This window comes from Rousettus aegyptiacus, unplaced genomic scaffold, assembly GCF_014176215.1.
Source record: "Rousettus aegyptiacus isolate mRouAeg1 unplaced genomic scaffold, mRouAeg1.p scaffold_m13_p_14, whole genome shotgun sequence".
In the NCBI taxonomy this organism is placed as follows: Eukaryota; Metazoa; Chordata; class Mammalia; order Chiroptera; family Pteropodidae; genus Rousettus; species Rousettus aegyptiacus.
In genome coordinates this window covers 24,272,443-24,293,830 of record NW_023416289.1, presented here as the reverse complement: position 1 = coordinate 24,293,830, position 21,388 = coordinate 24,272,443, and the positions used below count along the sequence as shown (strand labels likewise).

General features: G+C 43.4%; 2 protein-coding genes across 7 annotated transcripts in view; one reads left to right on the top strand and one right to left on the bottom strand.

Moving 5' to 3' along the window:
* Positions 1–13,217, bottom strand: part of BCO1 (beta-carotene oxygenase 1) — a 69,856-nt gene extending 56,639 nt beyond the window's left edge. For 2 of the 5 annotated variants that reach the window (XM_036231509.1, XM_036231511.1), the window contains exon 1: positions 2,726–4,583. The gene's annotated coding sequence lies outside the window, so the exon portion shown is untranslated. Of the gene's footprint in view, positions 1–2,725; positions 4,584–6,791; positions 6,952–7,756 lie in introns of those variants that run through there. The other 3 variants (XM_036231508.1, XM_036231510.1, XM_036231512.1) reach the window with 3 other exon arrangements.
* Positions 1–21,388, top strand: part of PKD1L2 (polycystin 1 like 2) — an 81,990-nt gene that overhangs the window by 2,175 nt on the left and 58,427 nt on the right. The window contains exons 2-9 of one of the 2 annotated variants that reach the window (XM_016165914.2): positions 379–543; positions 2,736–2,921; positions 4,566–4,676; positions 7,122–7,269; positions 13,213–13,442; positions 15,334–15,738; positions 17,865–17,942; positions 20,240–20,289. In XM_016165914.2, the coding sequence (XP_016021400.2) occupies positions 379–543; positions 2,736–2,921; positions 4,566–4,676; positions 7,122–7,269; positions 13,213–13,442; positions 15,334–15,738; positions 17,865–17,942; positions 20,240–20,289 (1,373 nt within the window). Of the gene's footprint in view, positions 1–378; positions 544–2,735; positions 2,922–4,565; positions 4,677–7,121; positions 7,270–13,212; positions 13,443–15,333; positions 15,739–17,864; positions 17,943–20,239; positions 20,290–21,388 lie in introns of those variants that run through there. The other variant, XM_036231507.1, reaches the window with a different exon arrangement.

Sequence of the window (21,388 nt, the reverse complement as noted above, 5' to 3'; positions counted from 1 at the left end):
CTGCTTCCATTTATCTCCGAACTGCCCAGATATACTTGACAAGGGCCCTCTTCTGTGTGGAATGCCTTTTAACAACCCATGGCACACTTCCGTACTGTTTTTTAGATCATGGTTAGATAGTGCTGAAGTGTCATTTATTTAATCCAACCACCTTGTGGGCGCTTCAGTTTGGCATCTGGTGTTCGGGCTGAGTTCTCCTGTTTAAGTGTTAGAAGAAAACAGCTAGGAAATGCCCTTCGCTGGCATGGGAAATTGAAGCCTTCAGTCTGTCAGCATTGACTGTTTACTTCACACACGCAGCTGAGCTAGGCAAGCCCTGTACGTAAAAAGGGATCAGAAGAATATTTCCAAGTCCTGGTGGCTATGTTCCCATCCCAGGGCTGGGGATCTGGCTGGACACCTCGAATGTGAACTACAGTCACTGGCATGGAGGGCAGGCTGCTCCTGCTCCCAACGCCTGTGGTTACATTGGAAGGGACCATTCCTCCAGGTGGGCTGCCTCGGAGAACTGCACGCAGCCATTTGCCTTCATCTGCGAGTTTGGTGAGCTGGCCTCTGTTGTGGGGTCTATTTCCTTTGACCTCTCTCTCTCTGTCTCTCTCTGTTTCTTTGTCTCCATGTCTCTCTGTCTATCCCTGTGTCTGTTTCTATTTCAGTGTCTCTCTGTCCCTCTAAATGCCTACCTGTCTCTGAGTGATGCTCTGTTTCTCTTTCTGTCTCTCTGTGTTTCTCTGTCTCTATTTCTTTATCTGTCTTTCTCTTTCTCTCTCTCTAAATGCTCTCCTGTCTCTTTCTATGTGATGTTATGTCTCTCTGTGTTCACTCTGTCTCTCCAGCACACATCCTTGCTCTCCCTGTCCATTTACTAGTTTTGCTGGTCTCTCTCGGTCTTTCCTCCTCATATACCCGGATCTACAGGGAAATGCTTGGCCCTATTTATACTCCTCTTCCAGCCCTCACATGAAGGGAGACGCTGTCCCAGCAGGCTGCTCTCCCTCACCTTTGACTTCTGTTCCCCAGTCAGCCTGGATCTGACCATCCCACCCCCACACTCTACCTCCAAATCCCTGCCGCTTTGCTCTTGCACCCTTTCCAGCTGCTGCCCATGCTTGACCCCTTGTGTAGGCCCCAGGCACCTAGGGATTGTGTAAAAGTCCCTGCAGGAGTGTTCCGTGGTCCCACACCAGGTCTTGCCTGCCATGTGGGGACTGGCATTGGGGCCTGATCTTAGATCTGAGCCTCCCCGTGGTCCCTCGACCCTCAAGCCAGGCTTGACAGAAGCTTCTGGGCTTCCTGGGCCCAGCCCCCTTCCTGGCTCTTAGCTCCTGGCTCCCAGGCCCCATTCTGGGTTTGGATACTTAGAGAGGCCCCTGCTCTATCCACCCTCTACTCAGCTTTAAATAGGTGCACATAGGCTTAGCTTCCCCTACGTGGCTGTTTCTGAAAACATGGAAGCTGTGGGGATCTGTGCGCTATGTAACGTCTTTCTCTTTTTGTCACAGCCCCCTTAAGTCCCTGCTCCTTCCTGCACCCCAACTTCAAGTCTGTCTCTCAGACTCTGTCAGCCCCCTGGGTCTTAGAGCCCCACCAGGGTCACACTATGAACAGCTAATGTATCAAGCAGGAGTTCCAGCACTGAGCTTGGCACTCCAAGTACATTTATTCAGCATAATAGAAGTCACTCCACTATTCTATTGTAGGCCCACTATCAAGAAAAGTAAGGCTCAGAAAGGGTAAGTTCCTTGCCCAAGGCCACACAGCTGGGAAGTGACAGAGATGGGACTTGGACCTAGTTTGCCGATGGTCAGAGAGAGACTAGAAGATGCAATGCTGTTGGCTTTGAAGTTGGAAGAAGGGGCCACAATCCAAGGGATGTGGGCAGCCTCTAGAAGCTGGAAAAGGCTAGGGGACAGATTCTCCCCTAGAGGCTCCAAAAGGAGCTAGCCCTGCCCACACCTTGATATTAGCTCAGTAAGACCCATTTTTGGACTTCTAATCTTCATAACTAGTACATAAATTTGTACTGTTTTAAGCCACTAAGTTTGCAGTAATTTGTTATAGCAGCCATAGGAAATGAACACAGATTTTGGTCCCAATCCCTACTTTGCATCATTCCCACCATGCAGTTTAAAATCAGCACTTTCTGGCTGTGCACACCTTAACCAGGTCATTCTTTTCCAACAAATGTTTACTGAGTGTGGACCACATGCTGGGAACCAGGCACAGTGACCCGCTGAGCCTGATGTTCCTAATGGGGAGAACAGCTCAGCTCATAGGACTAATTAACATGAAAGCTCATCAAAACCACTCATTCATTCAACAAATACTAGTTTAACATCTGTTGTATGTCAGGCATTGTTTTCAGATAAGGCTCAAGGAAGGGACTCAAAATAGGTGGAATAATAGTTGCCACTTATATAGCCCTTATTCTGCATGTACCAACTCATTTAATTTTCCTAGTGACCCTAGGGCGGTATTAAATCCCTCCCATACAGAGGAGGCACAGAAAAGCTAAGTAATTTGCAGAGGGTCACACAACCAATGTGTAGCTAGGCTGGATCTGACCCCAGGCAATCTGGCTCCAGAGCGATGCTCTCGCCCCTGCTACGTCAGCTTCCAATGTGTCCTTGTATCTCACAGTCCTGCCCCCTGAGACCTTCCCACTTCCCATCAACCAAGCACTTGCCTATCTATGATCATTAGCCCTCCTAAGTTGTTATCTTACCTTTGCACAGGTGTCGGCCAGAGTTTGGCCTGCGAGGGCCTCAATGCCACCATGCATTGTGGCTCTGGGGAGGTCATCCAGATCCAGGATGCCTTCTACGGGCGCCAGACTCCCCATTATTGCATCCAGGATGCTGGGCACCCCTCCGACCTGGATGAGGAATGCAGCTGGGTCAGCGTCAAGAATGAAGTGGCAGGTAGGGCCCAAGGGCTCCACAGCTCTGGCTGTGAACTCGGGGCAGCTCCTGATGTTCTGTGCTCAGCAAAGGGGTCTGGAAGGCTCAAACAATCTTCATATCTGGCCTTGAACCTCCAACAATGGGAAAACTGGCCAGTCTCTACCCACAGCACTGAGCAGGGAAGTGAGGGAGCTGTAGCTCACCCCATTCAGTGGATCAAACCCTGACAATGGACACTTTGCTCCTCACACAACCTGGGTACAAGAAACATCACTTTCTTTTTTTTAATTTAATTTTTTTAAAAATTTGAAATACTTGAAACATGTAGACAAGGATAAAAAATATTTCCGTGAACTCTCATAGACCCACCACTCAACTTTGTCAAATCTTAACACTATGCCATATTTGCTTAAGATTCCCTCATTAAAGAGACAAATACAATACTAGGTACACAGCCAACATTCCTGTAAAGCCATCCCTGGTCTGCTCCTGCTGTGAATTCAGTGTTTATTAATCACACGTGTGGCTTCTTATTGCCACCTGCCTACTACGGGTGCAACCCAAGCATTACATAGTATTGCATTGCATATATCATCTTGTATATGCCATTCCACAATGTACATTTTTTTCTCTTTTCCTTCTTTATCTTTCTGTGTGTTTTTTTCCCTTCAACATTATGTTGCGAGGCATACTATCCATCTTGATACATGTTGTGCTAGTTTATCCGTTTCATCTATTGTATGACTATGCCACAATATGCCTCCTCCTCTGTTGAGAGTTGTATGGGTTGTGTCTTAATCCTTGCTACTGTGAATAATGCTGGATAAACATTCCTGGTGGTATCTGTCGTTCCCATGGGAGAGTTTCTCTAGGACCTTGTTTTCCTAAATCAGATTAAATCTGCCTTTGAGCTCCATTTGCTCCATGGCAATGATTCAGTTTAAGGGATTACAGGGGCTCTCTGAACCCTCTTGGAGGCACAAATGCTGCCATGACTGCTGTTGGGCCTGCAGGGCCCCGTGAAAGCAGGTGTTCTGCTACAAACCTGTCCTCCTTAACTTCTTCCAGACTTCTCTGTAGGCATTTAATTCACATACATAAGCAGGAGGGAGAGGTATTGGGATGACCCTGAAGTTTCTTGCCGGGCCTCTCTGTCCTGTGGGCACCTTGCGTCCCTGTAGCTACAGGCTTCCTAATCTTGTCCTCTGTTTGCCAGTTCGCAGGGTGTAGGTTTCAACTTTAGGCCATTTAAATAGATGCCACTGGGCCAGTGGTTCTCAGAATGAAGTCCCTGGACCAGCAGCATCAACATCATTGGGAGCTTATTAGAAAAGCAAATTCTAAAGCTTCCCACCACATTTACTGAATCAGAATCTCAGTGGGTGAGCTCTAGAAATATGTGTCTTCAACAAGCCCTTCAGAAGATTCTGGTGCATTCTAAAATTTGAGAACTACTATGCTGAACCCTGAGCTTCTTGAGGGCAGGAATCTTCTCTCACTGTACGTAGCACAGTGCCTGGTATTCAGTAGACACCAACAGATATTGGTTGGGGGTATGTGGGTGAATGAATGAATGTAAGGTCGTTCACCTCTGTCTAACCTATCTCTCTTAATGTTCTTCGCACCATTCCTGCTTTCTCCTGGGATGCGGGTGCTTCCCAGGCCAGTGTCAGGGGCTGCAGGCATGTCAGGTGGCAGCAAATGTGACTTTCTTTGGAGACCTGTGCCCTACCCAGGGCAGCTACTTGTGGGTGCTGTACCAGTGTCGGGAAGGTGAGTCCCCCATGTGCTTGAGTGTGGGAATTCCCTTCTTGTTTACATGCCAGGTCCAGCCCTACCTGGAGCAGAGGGAGCAGCCACCATGGGGGCTGATCTGCTACGAGTGAATTCCCTACCCAAAACTGCTGTCCTGTGGCGTGACCTCCCTACCTGGCTTAGCCTGGAAGTAAAGTGTTTGAGGGCCCTATAGTAGAAACAAGCTGTCAAGCAAGAGTTAAAAAAAATTTTTTCTTACTCCCAAGACCCTTCAAACTAAATTTTGTGGGATGACCCAATAAACACAATAGACAAAACCAAAGTTACTTGATTGAAAGGAGTCAAAAGATCTCTCCCATATACCATACCCACTCACCCGCCATGCCTCACATAGGCTGCCATTTTAGAACACACAGGAACTTTTTAAAAATACAAATCTTAAAAGCCATAAAAATAACCCATATTACCACAATTTATAAAAGTTTTATAAGTCAAGAAGGAAAAATTTCCCCCTTCAATTCTATAATTATAGTGCTATAAGGAAGCCACTATCAACCATTTAGAATAAATTCTTCCCTGCTTTCAAAAATGTTTGCATAAACATGGCTGTGTATGAATTTATATATGTATATTTTTATAAAAATATAATCCTGTAAAATGCATTGGTCTACAACTAATTTTTTTCACTTTATAATATATCCTGGATGTCTCTCCAAGTCACTACCTTAATCTTTTAATGATTACACATATCACATCATAAGTAATACCAAAATGCATTGACCAGTTCCCTTACTGATGGACATTTAGGTTGCTTCCCATTTTTTGTTATTACATACCACTCGGCTACGCTCTGTTGTGCATTCTCATATATGTTTCTTGACCTGTGCCTGGGATCCTTTTTAGAGAAGAGATCCTTAGTAGTGGAAATGCTAGGTCACAGGGTATGTACATTTTAAATATTAATAGATATTACCAAATTACCGTTTATAAGTTGCTGTTTTGATTTATGTTGCTACTAACAGTGTACGAGAGTACCAATTTCCCCAACAACTGTGAAACTACATTATGCCATTGTCCAACAAATTAATCAGTCAGAACAGCAACTTCTATTGAGATCATGCAAAATGGTGCAAGAAGTTCTGAAGGGAAAAGATGAGTCAGGGAATGTTGGGGTGCCCAGGGGCCATCCAGCAGATCAGGGTCTGTGGGTATGGGAAAAGGAAGGACCACACAGAGGAAAGGGTACAGAAGGGGAGGGTGGCAGAGAAGACAAGTTTTACCAGTGACATTAGTTTGCTGGACATGTTTGGGTGTAAAAAGAGTGAGCAAGGTGTCTCAATTCTATTTTCTGGGAGGTCACGTGTTTTGGCAGTGCTTCCCATTTGCTGGTTTTGCTAATGGACAAACAGTGTCCTTTAAAGATCTGTCAGTCCCAGTCTTGCCGTCCCTGGACAAATGTGTAGCTTAGGGCAGGCGGTGAGTTGGGTCTGACAATCACATAAACCAAATATTTCTTTGATTTCAAATATACTGTCCCCTTGTGAATCAGCGTGTACTGATCACAACCAGTTTCCGATTTGGGAAAGGAGGGACTTTATCCAGCAGCCCTCCCCTATTCCCCACCACTGTACCCAGAAGGTACAGTGAATCAGGACATCCATGGGTTTCTGACTAGCTGGAGAAAGTCCTTTTAGTTTTCATTCAGCTTCTTATACCTTTTCCCTTCTCATTTGTGCTCAGAAACTTAAAGATTATGCTGCACAAATTAGCCCAGGGCTTTGTGCAGGCTCAGCAAATTCTACCCCTCACCCCATCCACCATGTCAACTTTTGAAGGTCAAGGTTTTATAAAATTTAATATACACTAAATGGCTTACAATGAATGATTCATTGGCCACCTTAGCCAAGTATATTTTCTTAAAGGTGCTTTGCCTTTTGTCATTTAAACTACAAAGAAAATACATTTGGACAATCAATAGAATTTTGATTATATAAATATGGTACACTGTGCAGCTATTAAAAAGAGCAAGGCAGCTCTAAGTAAATTTATATAGAACAATCTCCAAGATACACTAAATGAAAAAAACGGAAGGTGCCAAATCATGAATATTTGTATAAATAACAAAGTACATACGTGCTTTTGAATGTATAGATATCTCTGGAAATTGACCCAGGATACCAATAACAGTGGTTGCCTCTGGAGAGCTGAGGTGTGGCGGTGGGGAGGGGAGCTTTCTTTTCACTGTATACCCTTTTATAGACTTCAAATTCTGTATCCCGGTTATGTATTGCATCTGAACAAAAAATAAAATTCAAAAAACCTTAAAAAAGTAAAAATTTAATTAAAAAAAACTTTAAAAGCCCCATCTAAAGATGAAGGACAGGTGCAGAGGAGTCGTTTTTAAACAGAAACATGCAATTTTGCTTTGCAGTGGCACACAGCCTTTTGTGTTTTCATCTGCAGGCCTGCAGCTGACAGTCTCCAATGAGAGTTTCACCTTTGACAATGTCACCATTTCTCTGACGTGGCTCCTCTCTCCCTATATTGGAAACCTGTCCTGTATAATTAGTACGGGAGATGGCCACACTTTTGATCCCTACTACCCCTCGAGGTAAGAGGAATCTCTGAGCCTTGAGTCACGATGTATCAGTCAATTTTGTTGAATAACGAAGCATCTCAAAACTTTGTGGCTTACAATAACATTTATTATTTCTGTGGTTCTTTGTATCAGCTAGGTGGCTTTCCATATCTTGGCTGGCTCAGTTGGGGCTGGAAGGCCTAGGAAAGCCTCGCTCACATGTCCTGTGGTCAGCAGACTGTTAGCTAGGAGCACGTGCTGCTCATCACCCAACAGGCTAATCTCAACTTATTTGTGTGGTGGCAGAAGGGTTACTAGCAGGGAGTGAGAGCAAGGCCCAACATGCAAGCATGCTTCAAATCTGTATTTGTGTCACATTTTCTAATTTGGACAAAGCAAGTTTCATGGCCCAAGCCTATATTCAACAGGTGGAGAAATAGACTCTACCTATTGATAGAAGGAATGGCAGAGCCATAGTACAAAGGAGCAACATACAGGAATGGGAGGAGTTGGTACTCACAGATTTCCCATTATGGAGGCCACATGAACAGTCATGGAGACCTGGGTCCTTTCAACTTGGCTCTGTGTAGAATCTCTTCTGGGTCACTGTCCGAGGAGTTGGTAATGGAGTGAAGAAGCTGCTCAAATGGGTGTGGGAACACATTTTTTGTTGGTAAGAATAATAAAAATAATAGTAGCAATGTTAATAACAGTCTAGCCGAGCAGCTTTCACATATCTCACTTAATCCGTGCAACAACCCTATGAGCCAGAGCTGTGCTGTCTAACAGCCTCTCGTCACATGAGCTACTGACCACTTGAAGTGTGGCTGTGCTCAACTGAGATATGCTGTACATGTAAAAGACATTTCGAAGATTTAGTCCCCCGTCCCCCTCAAAAAGAATGTAAAATACCACACTAATATTTTTTGATATTTCACATTGAAATAATAGTATTTTGGATATATTGGGTTAAAGAAATTATTAAAATTAATTTCATGTTTATTTTTTCAATGGGGCTATTAGAAAATTTTAAATTACACATGTGGCTCATACTTTTTCTATTGGATGGTGCTGGGCTAGATAATTATCTTGTTTTTACAAAAGTACAGGCAGTGTTGCCCAAACCACATAGCTAGTGGCAGCGCAGTGATGCAAGCCAGGACTGTCTGGCACTGAACAAAGCTCAGGGCGTTAGGCCCCTAGTGGATTATATAACACACAGCATCAGGGCCTGAGGCAGTACATATCCTGCAGGGAACAGTTACCGTCCCAACGTGACAGCAGCTGAATCCAATCCATAACATTTGGAAGGCCTACCTGGGCCTTGGGTAAGCTGCATTTTGCCCTGCTGGGTGCCTCAGCAGCAGGGGTGCCCAGACTGTTTCAGATAATCTAGGTCTTCTTTAGGTTCTGGGGTTCCTGTTCAATATGGATGCCCAGGGAAATCATAGAGGCCCATAAGCCCCTCTCCTAACTCCAAAACATCTTTGGTTTTACCCTGTAGGAACTTGAGCTTCTGAATCTAGTCTGGTGGGTGCCCAGCATTCCCAAAAACCCTGGATGTGTGGTGAGGCAAACAGGGGACCAGCCCCATCCACAGCCCAAATCTGCCCTAGTGAGTGCAGTTCTCAAATTAAGCAGTCCTCTAAGGTTTTGGGCTTTGTGCCAAATAAAATGATATCCAGAGGCTGGGGTGTTAATCCCAGCCGCTGCAAATATGACATGGGACCCTGAGACGAACCTTGGTCTTGAGTTTCTGTTTCCTTCCTTGTCACATTTACATTGATGGCTACCTTGATTAGAGTAAGATGAAAAATGACATGTGAAGATCCTTTTGGCCAAAATGTTTAAGTAATACAAATACCTATGGCATTGTTCTGCAGGTTTCTTCTCATTTGCAACCATTTCATCAATAAAACAACAAATGCTAAATTACACAATATTTAACCCTCAAATTTTATAGAGCTTTAATTTGGCATAAGTCAAAATCGTATATAGCCCTGCTAAGACTTCAGTTATACAAAGACTTTCCAGTAATAAACAAACTGTAGTGAAAAACTGGAGCAACTGGGACAAAATGCAAATTACTTGTCAACTCTGGATGGTGAGTCCAAGAGTATTTGTCCTATTTCTCTCTGAAATTCTTTGTGATTAATTTTTTTCATAATCCAAGAGAAACAACAATAAGCAATGCATTACATTTTCAATCCCTTGGGCATTAGCTCTAATGAAAGCAACTGGCACTTTTTTTCTCCTTCAAAGGAGGTGGTGACACCCTCCACAATCACCCCACCCGAATAATTCAATATCCTCTCCTTTAAAGACTTGTTAGACCTTTAAACTACCCACTCACCTTCTTCTATAATTTTTTATTAACATTTTTAAGTATACAGAAGTCACATACTTTGAGTGGACATCACTGTGCTTTTTTTTTATGTGTTTGTAGAGACTCCTATTTCTGCTTAACTCCTGGTTAGGCTAACACCTAAATTGGATGTTCTATCTCCATTGTAGACTGATAACAAGCTGATGAAAATACAACCTCCAACAGAAACAGCATAATAAAAGTCAAAAGATTTCTCCTTTAGAAGCTTTTTATTGCCTTGCACTCCCCATGACTTGTGTACATTTGCATGGCAGGCTGTTTTGTTTCTCTGTTGTGGAAAACTTTCTACATTTCTGAAATTGTATTATATGCCTTATCAAATAATTTGCCTCAAGTCCAGCATTAGGTAACTCAGCGCCACCTACAGACAGATCAGGGAATTGCTGTTATTCTTCAGTCAGTGTTCAGTCCACAGCTGAGTCTGGAGGGGGACTTCCCTGGAAATCCATTGTTCACAAGACAATGTAAGCCCTAGAATGACCTAGATGTACACAAGAGCAGAAGAGAGAACTCTGAAAGACGCTGGCCACAAAGGATTATAGAGGTGAAGTCCTTCATGGAGGACCAGAAATATGAGGCAGGAGCAGAGGGTGTAGAGAAAGGGAAGTCATGCACATGGAGAAACACGGCATCCCCAGATAACTGCAAACACCTCACTACACCGGGAGTTCAGGGGTATATGGGAAAGATGAAAGATGGTGCTGGAATACTCAAAGGGTGTCTGGTGACAAAGAGCCTTGATACCAGCCAGCTTAGAGAGATTGTTTTTAGGAGGGTATGCAGGTTAAGAACCAGGAAACAGGCTCTGACTTGGGGTGCAGGTTTCCTGAGTGTACTTGGATGGGGTTGGGAAAAAAGCTGGACTGGGATACAGTAGCAGTGCAGGCCTCATAGATCCTACAGAAAGCTCTGGAGGGGAACTTGTCTTGAGTTGAGTCAAGAGAGCAAACTATTTGTACCCTGGCATTGAGCAGCCACTGGATGCAGGACATCCCCGGGGAGGGGATGCACCTTGCGAGAGATGACTCCCTCTGGCTAAGGGGAATTCCTTGAGATGGATTCAGCTGTGAGCTCTCAGCCTCTATCACACCAGGAAGCTGGGGGGTATGCAGGCCTTGGTCTTGAAGGGCGGAATCTGGGTGACACCCCACAAAATCCACTACAGAGGATATACAAGAATCTTTAGGCCACAGAGTTACATGATCTGTGATTATTAGTGTTGTATGACTAATACTCAGTGATTTTTAGGAGTAAATGAGACTACAAAGAATATAATAACTGGTACAGAGTTGATTCTAAAAAATGGGTAATTGTTACTATTATATTAATATTACATAAAAGTACACACTACTTTTATTTTAATAGGCTAAGGGCATAAATGTCATCCTAGTATAAAAAAGCTTCAATATTTGAGTTGACTGCATGACAGACACTTACTCAGCCATGGTCTCATTTAAACCGTACAACAACCCACCTGGAAAGGGCTTTCACCTCATTTTATGGATAAGGGAACTATGGCCCAAAGAGGTTAATTGAGTCATTAGGTTATGCAGGTAACCCCAAGAGCCCTAGGAAATCTCATTTCCTTTCTGCCACACTGCCCAGTTTTTTCAGGTGGCTTTATCCACCAAGCTGGCTGGCAATCTGTGAGGGAGATACACAAAATAACAAGTCTATGTTGTTGTTAACAAATGGACATTATGAGCAAAAACCAAAAATGTGAGCTTTCTTCACTTTTAAAATAAAAGTTGCGTCCCATTAATGTCAAATATCAAAGCAGTATGTGCAAATTTCAGTGAATAACAGTCTTGAACCAATTTTTCAACTTCTCATTAAAGCATAATACATGCACGCAAAAGTGCACAAAAAGATACAGATCAACTCAGTTTTATGCATTGCACACACTCATGTAACCAGCACCCAGCTCAAGAAACAAAACATAACCAATCTCCCGCAAATCCCCCATTCTCTCTAAGGATTCCGACTTCCTGTTAAAATCCTCTGGGAAAAATGCTGCTTTTGTTTTGTTTTAGCAAGCAACCAGCCCAGTTAAGTTCAGACTACACATTCTGACTTGCCTTCTGTGAGTGGCGGTTCCCATGCCAGTTCAGTTTTCAAAGCTCTTTGGTTCTGCCCATTCATGTACCACTCAGGGTGGTCATTTATGTTGTAGTTCAGTTCACAAAGTCTTTGCTATGTTTCCTTGGGTCTGTTCCACATGTGCATAGTTTGTAGGTGAGTTCATGATTTATGCTGGGTCATACACAGATTCAGGGAATCCTCATCTCCAGATCTCTCTTTTTCAGGATCCTTCTCCCCAATCTCTAGCTCCTACAGGATATTTTTCATGATTCCAATGGTTAGAGAGATGAGTTTTCTCTTGGGTATTTAGGAGTCTGCATCACTCCCTGAGTCAGTGCAGAGAGAGGACAGTTTGAGGCAGAGCCAGGAGAAAAAAAAAAAAAGAAAGCAAGCACAAAACAAAAATGGGTATTTCCTCTGTACTCTTAGGCTCACTGGGTCCCTTTTCCTGGTTCTCTTGGGGTTTTCACTCACTGTATAGTTTCATTACTCAGGCTCCTGCCAACAAAGCCAAGGGATAATCTTTATGGGTGATTCTTAAAGTTTTGACTTTCCTCCCCAATTTATCTTCAGTTGTTTATTTTTCAGAATTCTCGGGTAGAATAGGCTATGGTGGGCTTACTCTATCTTGGCAGGCTCCAAGAATCAGGTTACTGTTTCCTAAGCTTTCTCACAAATATGTTCGTCTGTCAGCTGTTTCTCAACTATGTGCTAGACTCTGTGCTAGGTGCCAACTATGTAACAGAGAACTAAACAGACACTGTCTGTGCTGACAGAACAGCAGGGAAGAATGACAGTGAATAAGCAAGCACACAAGGGATGAGTGTCACCTAGAAGCAGCAAAGCTACAGCAGTAAAGGGAACCTAAGGAAGGCTTCCCTGAAGAGGCAGTATTTAAGGTGAGAACCAAAGCTGGCACATGAATATGAGCAAAAAGGTGGGCAAGGGCCTTCTCAGCAAAGATCAGCGCACTTGTAGGCCTTGAGATGGGCAAGAGGTGGCATGTTCTACAGACTGAAACAGAGGTCTCGATGAAAGAGCAGTGTGTGACAGGAGATGGGAAGGAGTTCAGGAGGGGAGGTCATGTGCACCTTTGCAGGCCATGTTAGAGATTTTTAATTAATCCCCTTGGGATAATAAGAAGCAACCAAACACATAATTTTGATATGTTTGGAATCTGATTCCATTTTATAGATGAGGAAAATAAGGCTCAGAAATTTAGGCTGGGGCATAGTATTTTACAGATGAAGCAGGAAGACTCAGAGATGGAGTTTATGTGAGCCACAGAGTGAATAAATGGCAGAAAACAGACTTGCAACCTAATATTCAACTCCTTGGTTAGTGCTATTTCTTCCACTCTTACCTGCTCTGGGAGATCTCAATGTAACCTTCAGAACACGAAGAGCTTTTTATCTGTTTATCATTACAGAGCAGATAAGATGTGTATGTATGTGTGAATACATGTATTTGCATGTCCCCAGTGCTGGTAACATTTCTGTTTCTGGCAGTTTGTCTAGCAACGTGATCTACCAGTTCACGAACCCTGGGGAATTCACCGTGTTTGCCGAGTGCACAACCAGTGAATGGCACGTGACAGCTCAGAAGCAAGTGACAATGCGAGACAAGACGGAGAGGCTCAGTGTTACTGGGTGCTCTGGGCTGTCCAAATCAGGAGGCAGCCTTCTCTGCTGGGTTGTCTTTGGGGACCCTATGTGGATTCAGGTGGAGCTTGATGGAGGTGAGTCTGCAGAAATGGCCAAGGTCAAGGCAACCTGATTTTCCTCCAAATCTATCTATCCAACTCCCAGGCTTTAATAAATATTAACGGCAATCATATATCAAGTAAGTTTTTTAGTTATGCATTTATTTAGTACCTTGTGTGTGCCAGGAACTGATCTAAGTGCTTTACATATACAGCCCACCAGGTATTATTATCCCCATTTTACAGATAAAGAAACAGAGAAAAGATTCAGAGTCAAAGGTTCAAAGTCACAAGGTTAGTAAACTAGTGAGAGCTTCCAGCCTTCTAAAGGCCCTTCTTTGCATGCCTGTCACAGGAACTGAACTCCTAAGCCACTCCTTATTGGGGGGATTCAAATAGGACTAGGAGTGCTACCAGCTGGGCCTGAGCCCTTCTCAGTGCAGCCAGCATTGACCAACTTGGCACAATTACATTGCCCAAGTCAGGGCTGATATTCAGCTGTACATGCTGCTACAGCCATAGCAGCTGTTATGGCTGTGTCCATCCTGATAAGTCACAGAGGCCATTCTAATTGGTCATCATTTTGATTAATCAAGGTGTCCATTTTGATTGGTCATAGCAACATTTCTCACTGGTCATGTCCATTCTGATTGGTCACAGCATCCATTATGATTGGTCACAGTGTTCAACCTGACTGGTCGCAGCATCTATTCTGATTGGTCACAGTATCCATTTTGATTAGTCACAGTGTCCATTCTGATTGGTCACGATGTCCATTCTGATTTATCAGAACATCCATTCTACTTAATTGCTGTCCATGCAGTTTCAGTTGTTAAATATTTTGAATACCGCCCCTTATCTCAGTAGAGACCCTCCCAACTAAGACCCATCCTTACCCAAGACGGCATCTTTCCTCAAGGCACAGGTCCAGTTTGAGATCTAGACAGAGGCCTGTTGATAGAAGCAGTGCAGCACAGAGCTGCAGAGGTGAGGGTGTGACCTCACATGACCTCATACCACCTGGATCCTCACTCATAGCTGTAACTGTATAAGTGAGGATCCAGATGGCGTGAGGCTCCCTTCTGTTTGGTGTGCTTGTTGGCTAAAGATGAGTGCTATGTGTAGCTGAGGAAACTTAAAATCCTTCATTTATTTTTTCATTCTACAAATATAATTGAATGTATACTCTTTTCCAGGTGTGGGAAAGGCAGCAGTAAACCTGAAAGTCAGGGTTCCTGCTCTCAGAGGGCTTTTGTTATTGTTATAATCACCACCATCATCATCATCACTCAAACAAGAAACACACTAGCTTGGTTTCTATTGGAAAGAATCCTGATTCGTTGGTTTAAATCATATTTTAAAGGTCAATCACAACATTTAGCATCCTGTTAGAACAACGAGCTCCAACCTGTAAGGGAGCCCAACCAATTATGATGAGAACAGGCTGAGTTCTCCTGTTCGGTAGTGTTTCAGTCAGACAAAGAAGTGGAAGGACATGGCTTTACCTGTTACTGCTTGAAACACGACTCGAGGCTAATTTTCACCCAAAACAATCAGCCATAGTCTTATGAGATGCTTCTTCTTTGGCATTCCTTCCTACAAGGATATCCCTGTCAACGAAATGTTCTAATATTTTTATTACAAACTTTTAAGTTTAGGGGTAACATATACATAGTATAAATTAGAATATACAAATAAGAAAAGAGGATCCCAAAATAAAAATTACACATAAATCCAATACTCAGAGATAATCATTATTAATATTCAGAGGCAAGGAATATTCTTACATATTTCTTTATAGCTATGTCCATATTCATGTCTATATCCAGAATCTCACTTCGGAGCTTGAATATGAGTCTGAACTATCTCAGTATGATCAACTACACGGTTGTTACCAACATTACTAAATATTTCTTATCCCATCTAGGAACGGTGGTGACTTACACTGTGCTGTCAGGTAACACAACCCTGGCTGAGTCCACTACACAGAGGGGCCTGCTCCCCTACAATCTGACTCTGGATAGAGTAGCCCAGCAATGGATGGGCCCAGGGATGCACCACCTGGAGATCTGCGCTACCAGCAACACCACCACCTCTGCACTCTCCACAAACATCACAGTCCACTTCATGGAGCCTCTGTCAGGACTTCGGGCCTTCTGGGCTTCTGACCACTTGGAGCTTGGACAGGACCTACTGGTCAACGTCTCAGTGGGTCATGGCATCCCAGAGAAGCTGACCTTTGAGGTAGCTGGACTCAATGCATCCTTTTCCCATGAGGAAGAGAGCCTCGGGAGGCCATCTGGGATTTACCATGTGGCAGTTCCTCTTGAAGGTATTTGGGATTGGTGACTCCCCTGCCTCTTCTCTTCCCTTCCCTTTCAGACTTAGAGTCCAGGGTCCTGCCAGTCAGTTTTCAGTGTGTCCTGGTTATAAACATGTTTCACAGTATCCAGCTTGAGTCACAAAATAAGAAAGAGGTTGATATTATCTGCCTTCATAGAGCTTATAGTCACAGGGGTTCTCAACTTTGGCATTTCTGACACTTGGGACTGGATCATTCTTTGTTGATGGGGCTGTCCTGTGCATTGTAGTATGTTTAGCAGCACCTTTGGTTTCTCTCCACTAGTAGCACCAGCCTCCTAAGTCATGACAACAAAAATGTCTCTGGACATTGCCAACTGTCCCCTGGGGAGAAAAATCACTTCCATTGAGAACCACTGGAAAAGAGCAGAAGTATTTCCATTTCTTCCATCATTTGTAGAGGAGATTGTGGTTCAAGAAATTTGCCCTTGGGGGAGAGAGAGGCAAAAACTGAAGAGTGGGAGAGAGGGACAAGAGAATAAGTATCACAGTGTGGGTTAGAATAGAAGTAGTGCAACATACCTGGGGGACAGACTGGCTGGCCAGGGGAGGAGACCACAGCAGACAATGCATTTAATCTGTAGAGAACAGAGAGTCACTGAGGACAGTGTGGTGATATCAGCGGGAAGGAATGTGAGTCTCTAGCACACCTAGGACCCTGCCCGCAGAGTCCCTTGCCCTGGATCTCAGAGGTATGCAAGAAAGGGGGTAATACTATGCAGGTATGGGGCTACCATGCCCTCAGCAAGGGATTTGGCAAAAGATTGCAGAAAGGACAATAGATGTAAGAAAAAAAAACATTGGAACTCTGCCAGGTACCAAAGGTCCAACTTGGAATAAGAAGAATCCAGAATGAAATGACAATGGAAAATACAAATAATATATAGGCTATAATTCAAATGCAAATTAATTCATCTCCTATAAAAGTTACTAAGTAGGAGACAATAGATAGAATTTCAGCATGCCCTGTAACTACTGGCTCATTCTTAGATGATAATCTAAGATAATAATCAGCCTTCTCCCAAGAAGAAAAACATTTAGACAACTCCAGGGATGAAGGAAGTGAGGAGGAAGGAAAGGGAACCCATCTCAGGCCTGACTGGGCTTGCTCTCAGGGTCCAGGAGATATTTGCAGCTGTCTTTCATAGGAGCTTCTCTGGGCTCTGGAGGCCCCCTGGTTCCCTCCACTCCAGAGCTGGGGTGATACCTTTCTTTCAGCTGGCCACATCTACCCAGCTGCTGCTTCTCTTGGACCACCAACAGGATCACTCTATCTTTTCTCCTCATTCTCACTACCCTCTTCAGCACCCTTCTCCCCAAAGAAAACATTTGGTCCATAGAAAATCCTTATTCATTCCTTGGCCTGCTACCAGCCAACTTTAGTTTTTCCAAATGCAGAAATGCAGCCTTTAACTCTCCCTCTCTACTTCTCATTCTCCCACTTGTCACAGACCATTCCTTCAAGAGCATGAGTATGGAACTGGTCCATGAGGGTTCCCAAGCTCAAAGAACACATATCCAGCTTTCCAAGGGTCTCCTCTGAAGATGACTTTCTCTCTAGGCTTAAGATAAGATGGCACCACCCTTCCCCATGAGGGAGGAGGGGTGAGATGTGTATACATAGCAGCTTTCTCCAAAAAAAATCTTACAAATCTTCTCCCCTCTCCACCCTCTCAACCCTTTCTAAAATCCTATCATGTCTTTCCCTCTGTTGGAATCCCCTCTCCATTCTGACTGATGAGTGCTACTGTCCTTTGAACTTTTGCTCTAGCCCTCGCCCCATCCCTTGAACCATTTCTTTCTCCCCTAAGGTTAAAGCGACCACCCACCCCATGCCCACAGTGCCCCCAGGCCAATTTCTAAGTGGTTTGGCATTTAGTGTCCTGCATCGTTACTAGACCATAAAGCCTTGAGGACGAGGACCATTTCTGTGTCCCAGAGCCTTGCACCATGCCTGATATATAACAGAGATTCATTAAATATGCAGAGGATGAAAGATTCAAATGCTGCTATCAGGGGACTAAAGAAGCATGAGCTGGGAAAGTTGTCTAACCAATTTATTAAAATGTCCACAATTCTCCACCTTTTGCATTGCAGGCACCTTTTCGGTCACCGTGCTGGTGAGGAATGCCTTCTCAAACTTGAGTTTGGAAGTTGGAAGCATCACTGTCACAGGCAAGAGCTTTCTGCAAGGAGCTTTCTGCAAGGGAGTATAAAACTTGTGATCAGAGGTCTAGGGCATTGCCCTTGCTTGGAATCTAGTGAGGTGCTCTTCAAATCAGGGCTTTAAATATTTATCTTGCTCTACAGATATTAAGAATGCTCTGGTTACTCGAAAGAGGCAATGATGTATGCAGTAAAACGTTCAACCATTGATACAGAATTCCAAAACATTTGTATTAGTTATGATGCTTTAAGCTACAAGTAGCAGAAAGCCTAACATAAGTGGCTTCAAGTTCAAAGCATTATCATCTCACCTACTAAGAAGAGATAAGTAGTTGCAGGACTGGTTCAGTGGCTCGGTGTCATCAGTAGGACCCAGGATCAGTCTATCATTCTGCTCTACCATCCTGAGAGACTTTGCTTTGTCTCTAGGCTGCTCTCATGCAATCACGATGGCTATTGCAGTTCCAGACATCACATGTCAACCAAGCATTATCTAGCAGCAGATAAAGACCATTTTTTTCTGTACATCTTTTTTTTCTGTACATCTTTTTTTATTAGTGAAAAATCTTCCCACCAGTCCTCAGCAATCTTCTCCTCAGATACCATTGACCAGGGTAGGGTCATGTGCCCCCACTATAAGGGATGCTGAAAAGCAGATATTCAGCATTTTCAGCTCTGTGGGAGTAGGTGGATTCTGGCAGCCAAGAGGCAGGGATGGGTAATGGCTGTTGGATGGGCAGCCAACAGTAGTTGTTACAGAGCTTAAAGATCACTTTGAATGTGTTTGCCAGGACTCTTTGAGTAGCAAGGGACAGAAAAGAAGCTCAAACTGGCTCAAGCAAAAAGAAAATTTTTATCAACTCAGAAAATAAAAAGTCCAGGGTTTAGGTGCAACTGGATCCAGACACTTGATGTCTTCAGAAGTCTGCTTCTCTCCATCTCTTGGTTCTAGATCTCTTCATTCTAATTCTCACTTTCCAAGAAGTAACAAGATAGCCCCAGGCTTCAGTCCTTAACTCCAGAAGAGAAAGAATACCTCTTGGTTGATATTTCCAGCAGAAATCCTGAGGCCGACTCTCACTGGCCCAAGCTTGGTTTATAGTGTCTCCTGGATCCCTTGCTGAGTTCAGAGGGAATTGGTACTCAGCTTTGGGCAGACCAAGATTATATCTACCCTGAAACATGATGTAGGGTTGGCTTCATCCACACCAAGGACAGAGAGTTAGGGAAGGATGGTTCTCCATGGCAAATATCACCTGTAGGTGCTGTTATCAAAAGAAGGGGGCATGGATGCCAGACAGGGGAAAAACTGACAGATATCCTTTCTACTGTCCACATCCCTCATTTTCCACATATGGCACTTGAGGCCCAGAGAGACTAAATTGACTTTGCCAAAGTCACTCAGCTAATTGATGGCAAGATCAGAGGTAGCAACTATTTTTCTTGACCTCTTAATTCAATTCAGGGTTATTGGACCATCCTCCTACTTAAGGTTACGAAAGTCCTCTGTGTTTGGGATTTTAATTTGCTTTGTACAATTTTATAGACCTTTGAAGCTATAGTTGTGTAAATGAGATTTCACTGGGAAGGAATTTTCCAAAGATCAGTGACTAGTGAATCACATGGAATAACCCTAATTTCCTATCCTAATTACTATTCTTTAATTAGACATTAATCATATTCATGTTTCAGTATCTTTAGAGCATATCAATTGAGTATACCTTTTCCATTTTTTTTTAACTTAACTCATGAATACTCTTTACAGATGTGTAGGTTACAGTGTTACAGTACGTACAGCATAGCATTCATTCCTTCTGGAGCCTTGAAAAATAGGGATTGCCTTCAGACATTTTATGGATTAGGAAGTTGAGACTCAGAAAGAATAACTAACTTGCCCAGGTTCGCACAGCAGGTAAGAGGCCAATAAAAGGATCTAGAAACATACCATGAGGTGCTGAGGACGGCAGTTTGCCAGAGTTGGTCATGCCCATCTCCTCTACATTTAGTGGGGTCTGCTTGGTAGCTTGAAACCTGCTTTGATGGGAGTATTTACACCATGGAAATTAACAAACACTACACTGCCTACCTCTTTCTTAACTACTAAAGAGGTGTCTTTAGCCCAGAGGTGAACATGGTGGTTTTGCTTTTGACCATTTATCTATGACCTCAATATTTTCTAGGTTCCCCTAAACCATTTCCAAAACCAGGCAGATCCCCAGGGCTCTTCAACATACCCTCTGACTCTGCCCTTTAGCACCCTTATAAACACCACCAAAGTTTGACACCCATTCCCACTATGTTCACAGCTCCTTCTAATCTCCAAGGACCACCTGGGACAAGTGCTGAAGAAAAGAAAGTGAGTATTTTTTTTTTTTAAACTCTTAACCTCACAAGGAAAAGATGTCCAAGCATCTGCTTTACTTTTGGCTTTTGGTATTTCAGTGCTAATAACCAAGACACTAAAATCACCAAGGTTTCTTTTGATTGAAACCAGACCCAGATGGACTTAAATCAAGCAAAGTAGGTTCTCTAACCACAGAATTATGTCATAAATAAATAATGAGATATCTAGGATATGTACATATCTTTTAGACACCTTGGAAATTAAACAGCACAGTTTAAAAAAATCAATGGGTCAAAGAAAAAAATCATAAGGGAAATTTAAAAATGTTTCTAAGTGAGGATGACAATACAACCTATCGAAAATATGGGATGCAGCTAAGGCAGTGCTCAGAGGAGAATCTATATCTCTTAATGCTTATATTAGAAAATAGGCCCAGGTTCTTGACTTTTTACAGCAAGACTAAGAATTCAACTCCTTGCTGTTGACATTGCTCATGCATGCATTTATTCAATACGTAAGACGTATTGTGCTTCATAATGTTCAAGGCTTGGTATTAGGGGCTGGGAATACAGTCGTGAATAAACAAACATAATCCCTGCCTTCATGAAGCTTAGTGGGTGAGACTAACAAACGAATTAACATATATAATTAGGAATTGTGACATTTCTAACTAGAAGCAATAGTGTGCAATGACAGCAACTAACAGAAGGTAGTCTAGCAAATGTGATCAGACAATGACTCTTAAGAGGTGACATTTAAGTAGGGACATGAAAATAAGACAGTCAGCCATGCTAGAAAGCAGAATGAGAGCTTTCTGGGTACACATATCTGAAGTCCCCAAGGCCTCTGTGGAGGAGAGGGAGGATGTAGGAAATATAGAGAGATGGAAAGAGGCAAGATCACATGGGGTCTTAGGTGCCAAGGCAAGCGGGTTTGGGTTTTATTACCAGGCCATGGGAGACCACTGGGGGTTGCATTCTGTTGTAGCCTCATGTCATTCCAGGTCAAGCCCGCTGGGTCTGAGCTGTTTAATAGGTCTTATCAGAACTGACTCCAGGAACATAATGTATATCAGCCGATCTCTCGTCCTAGAATCCGCATGCTCTCCATG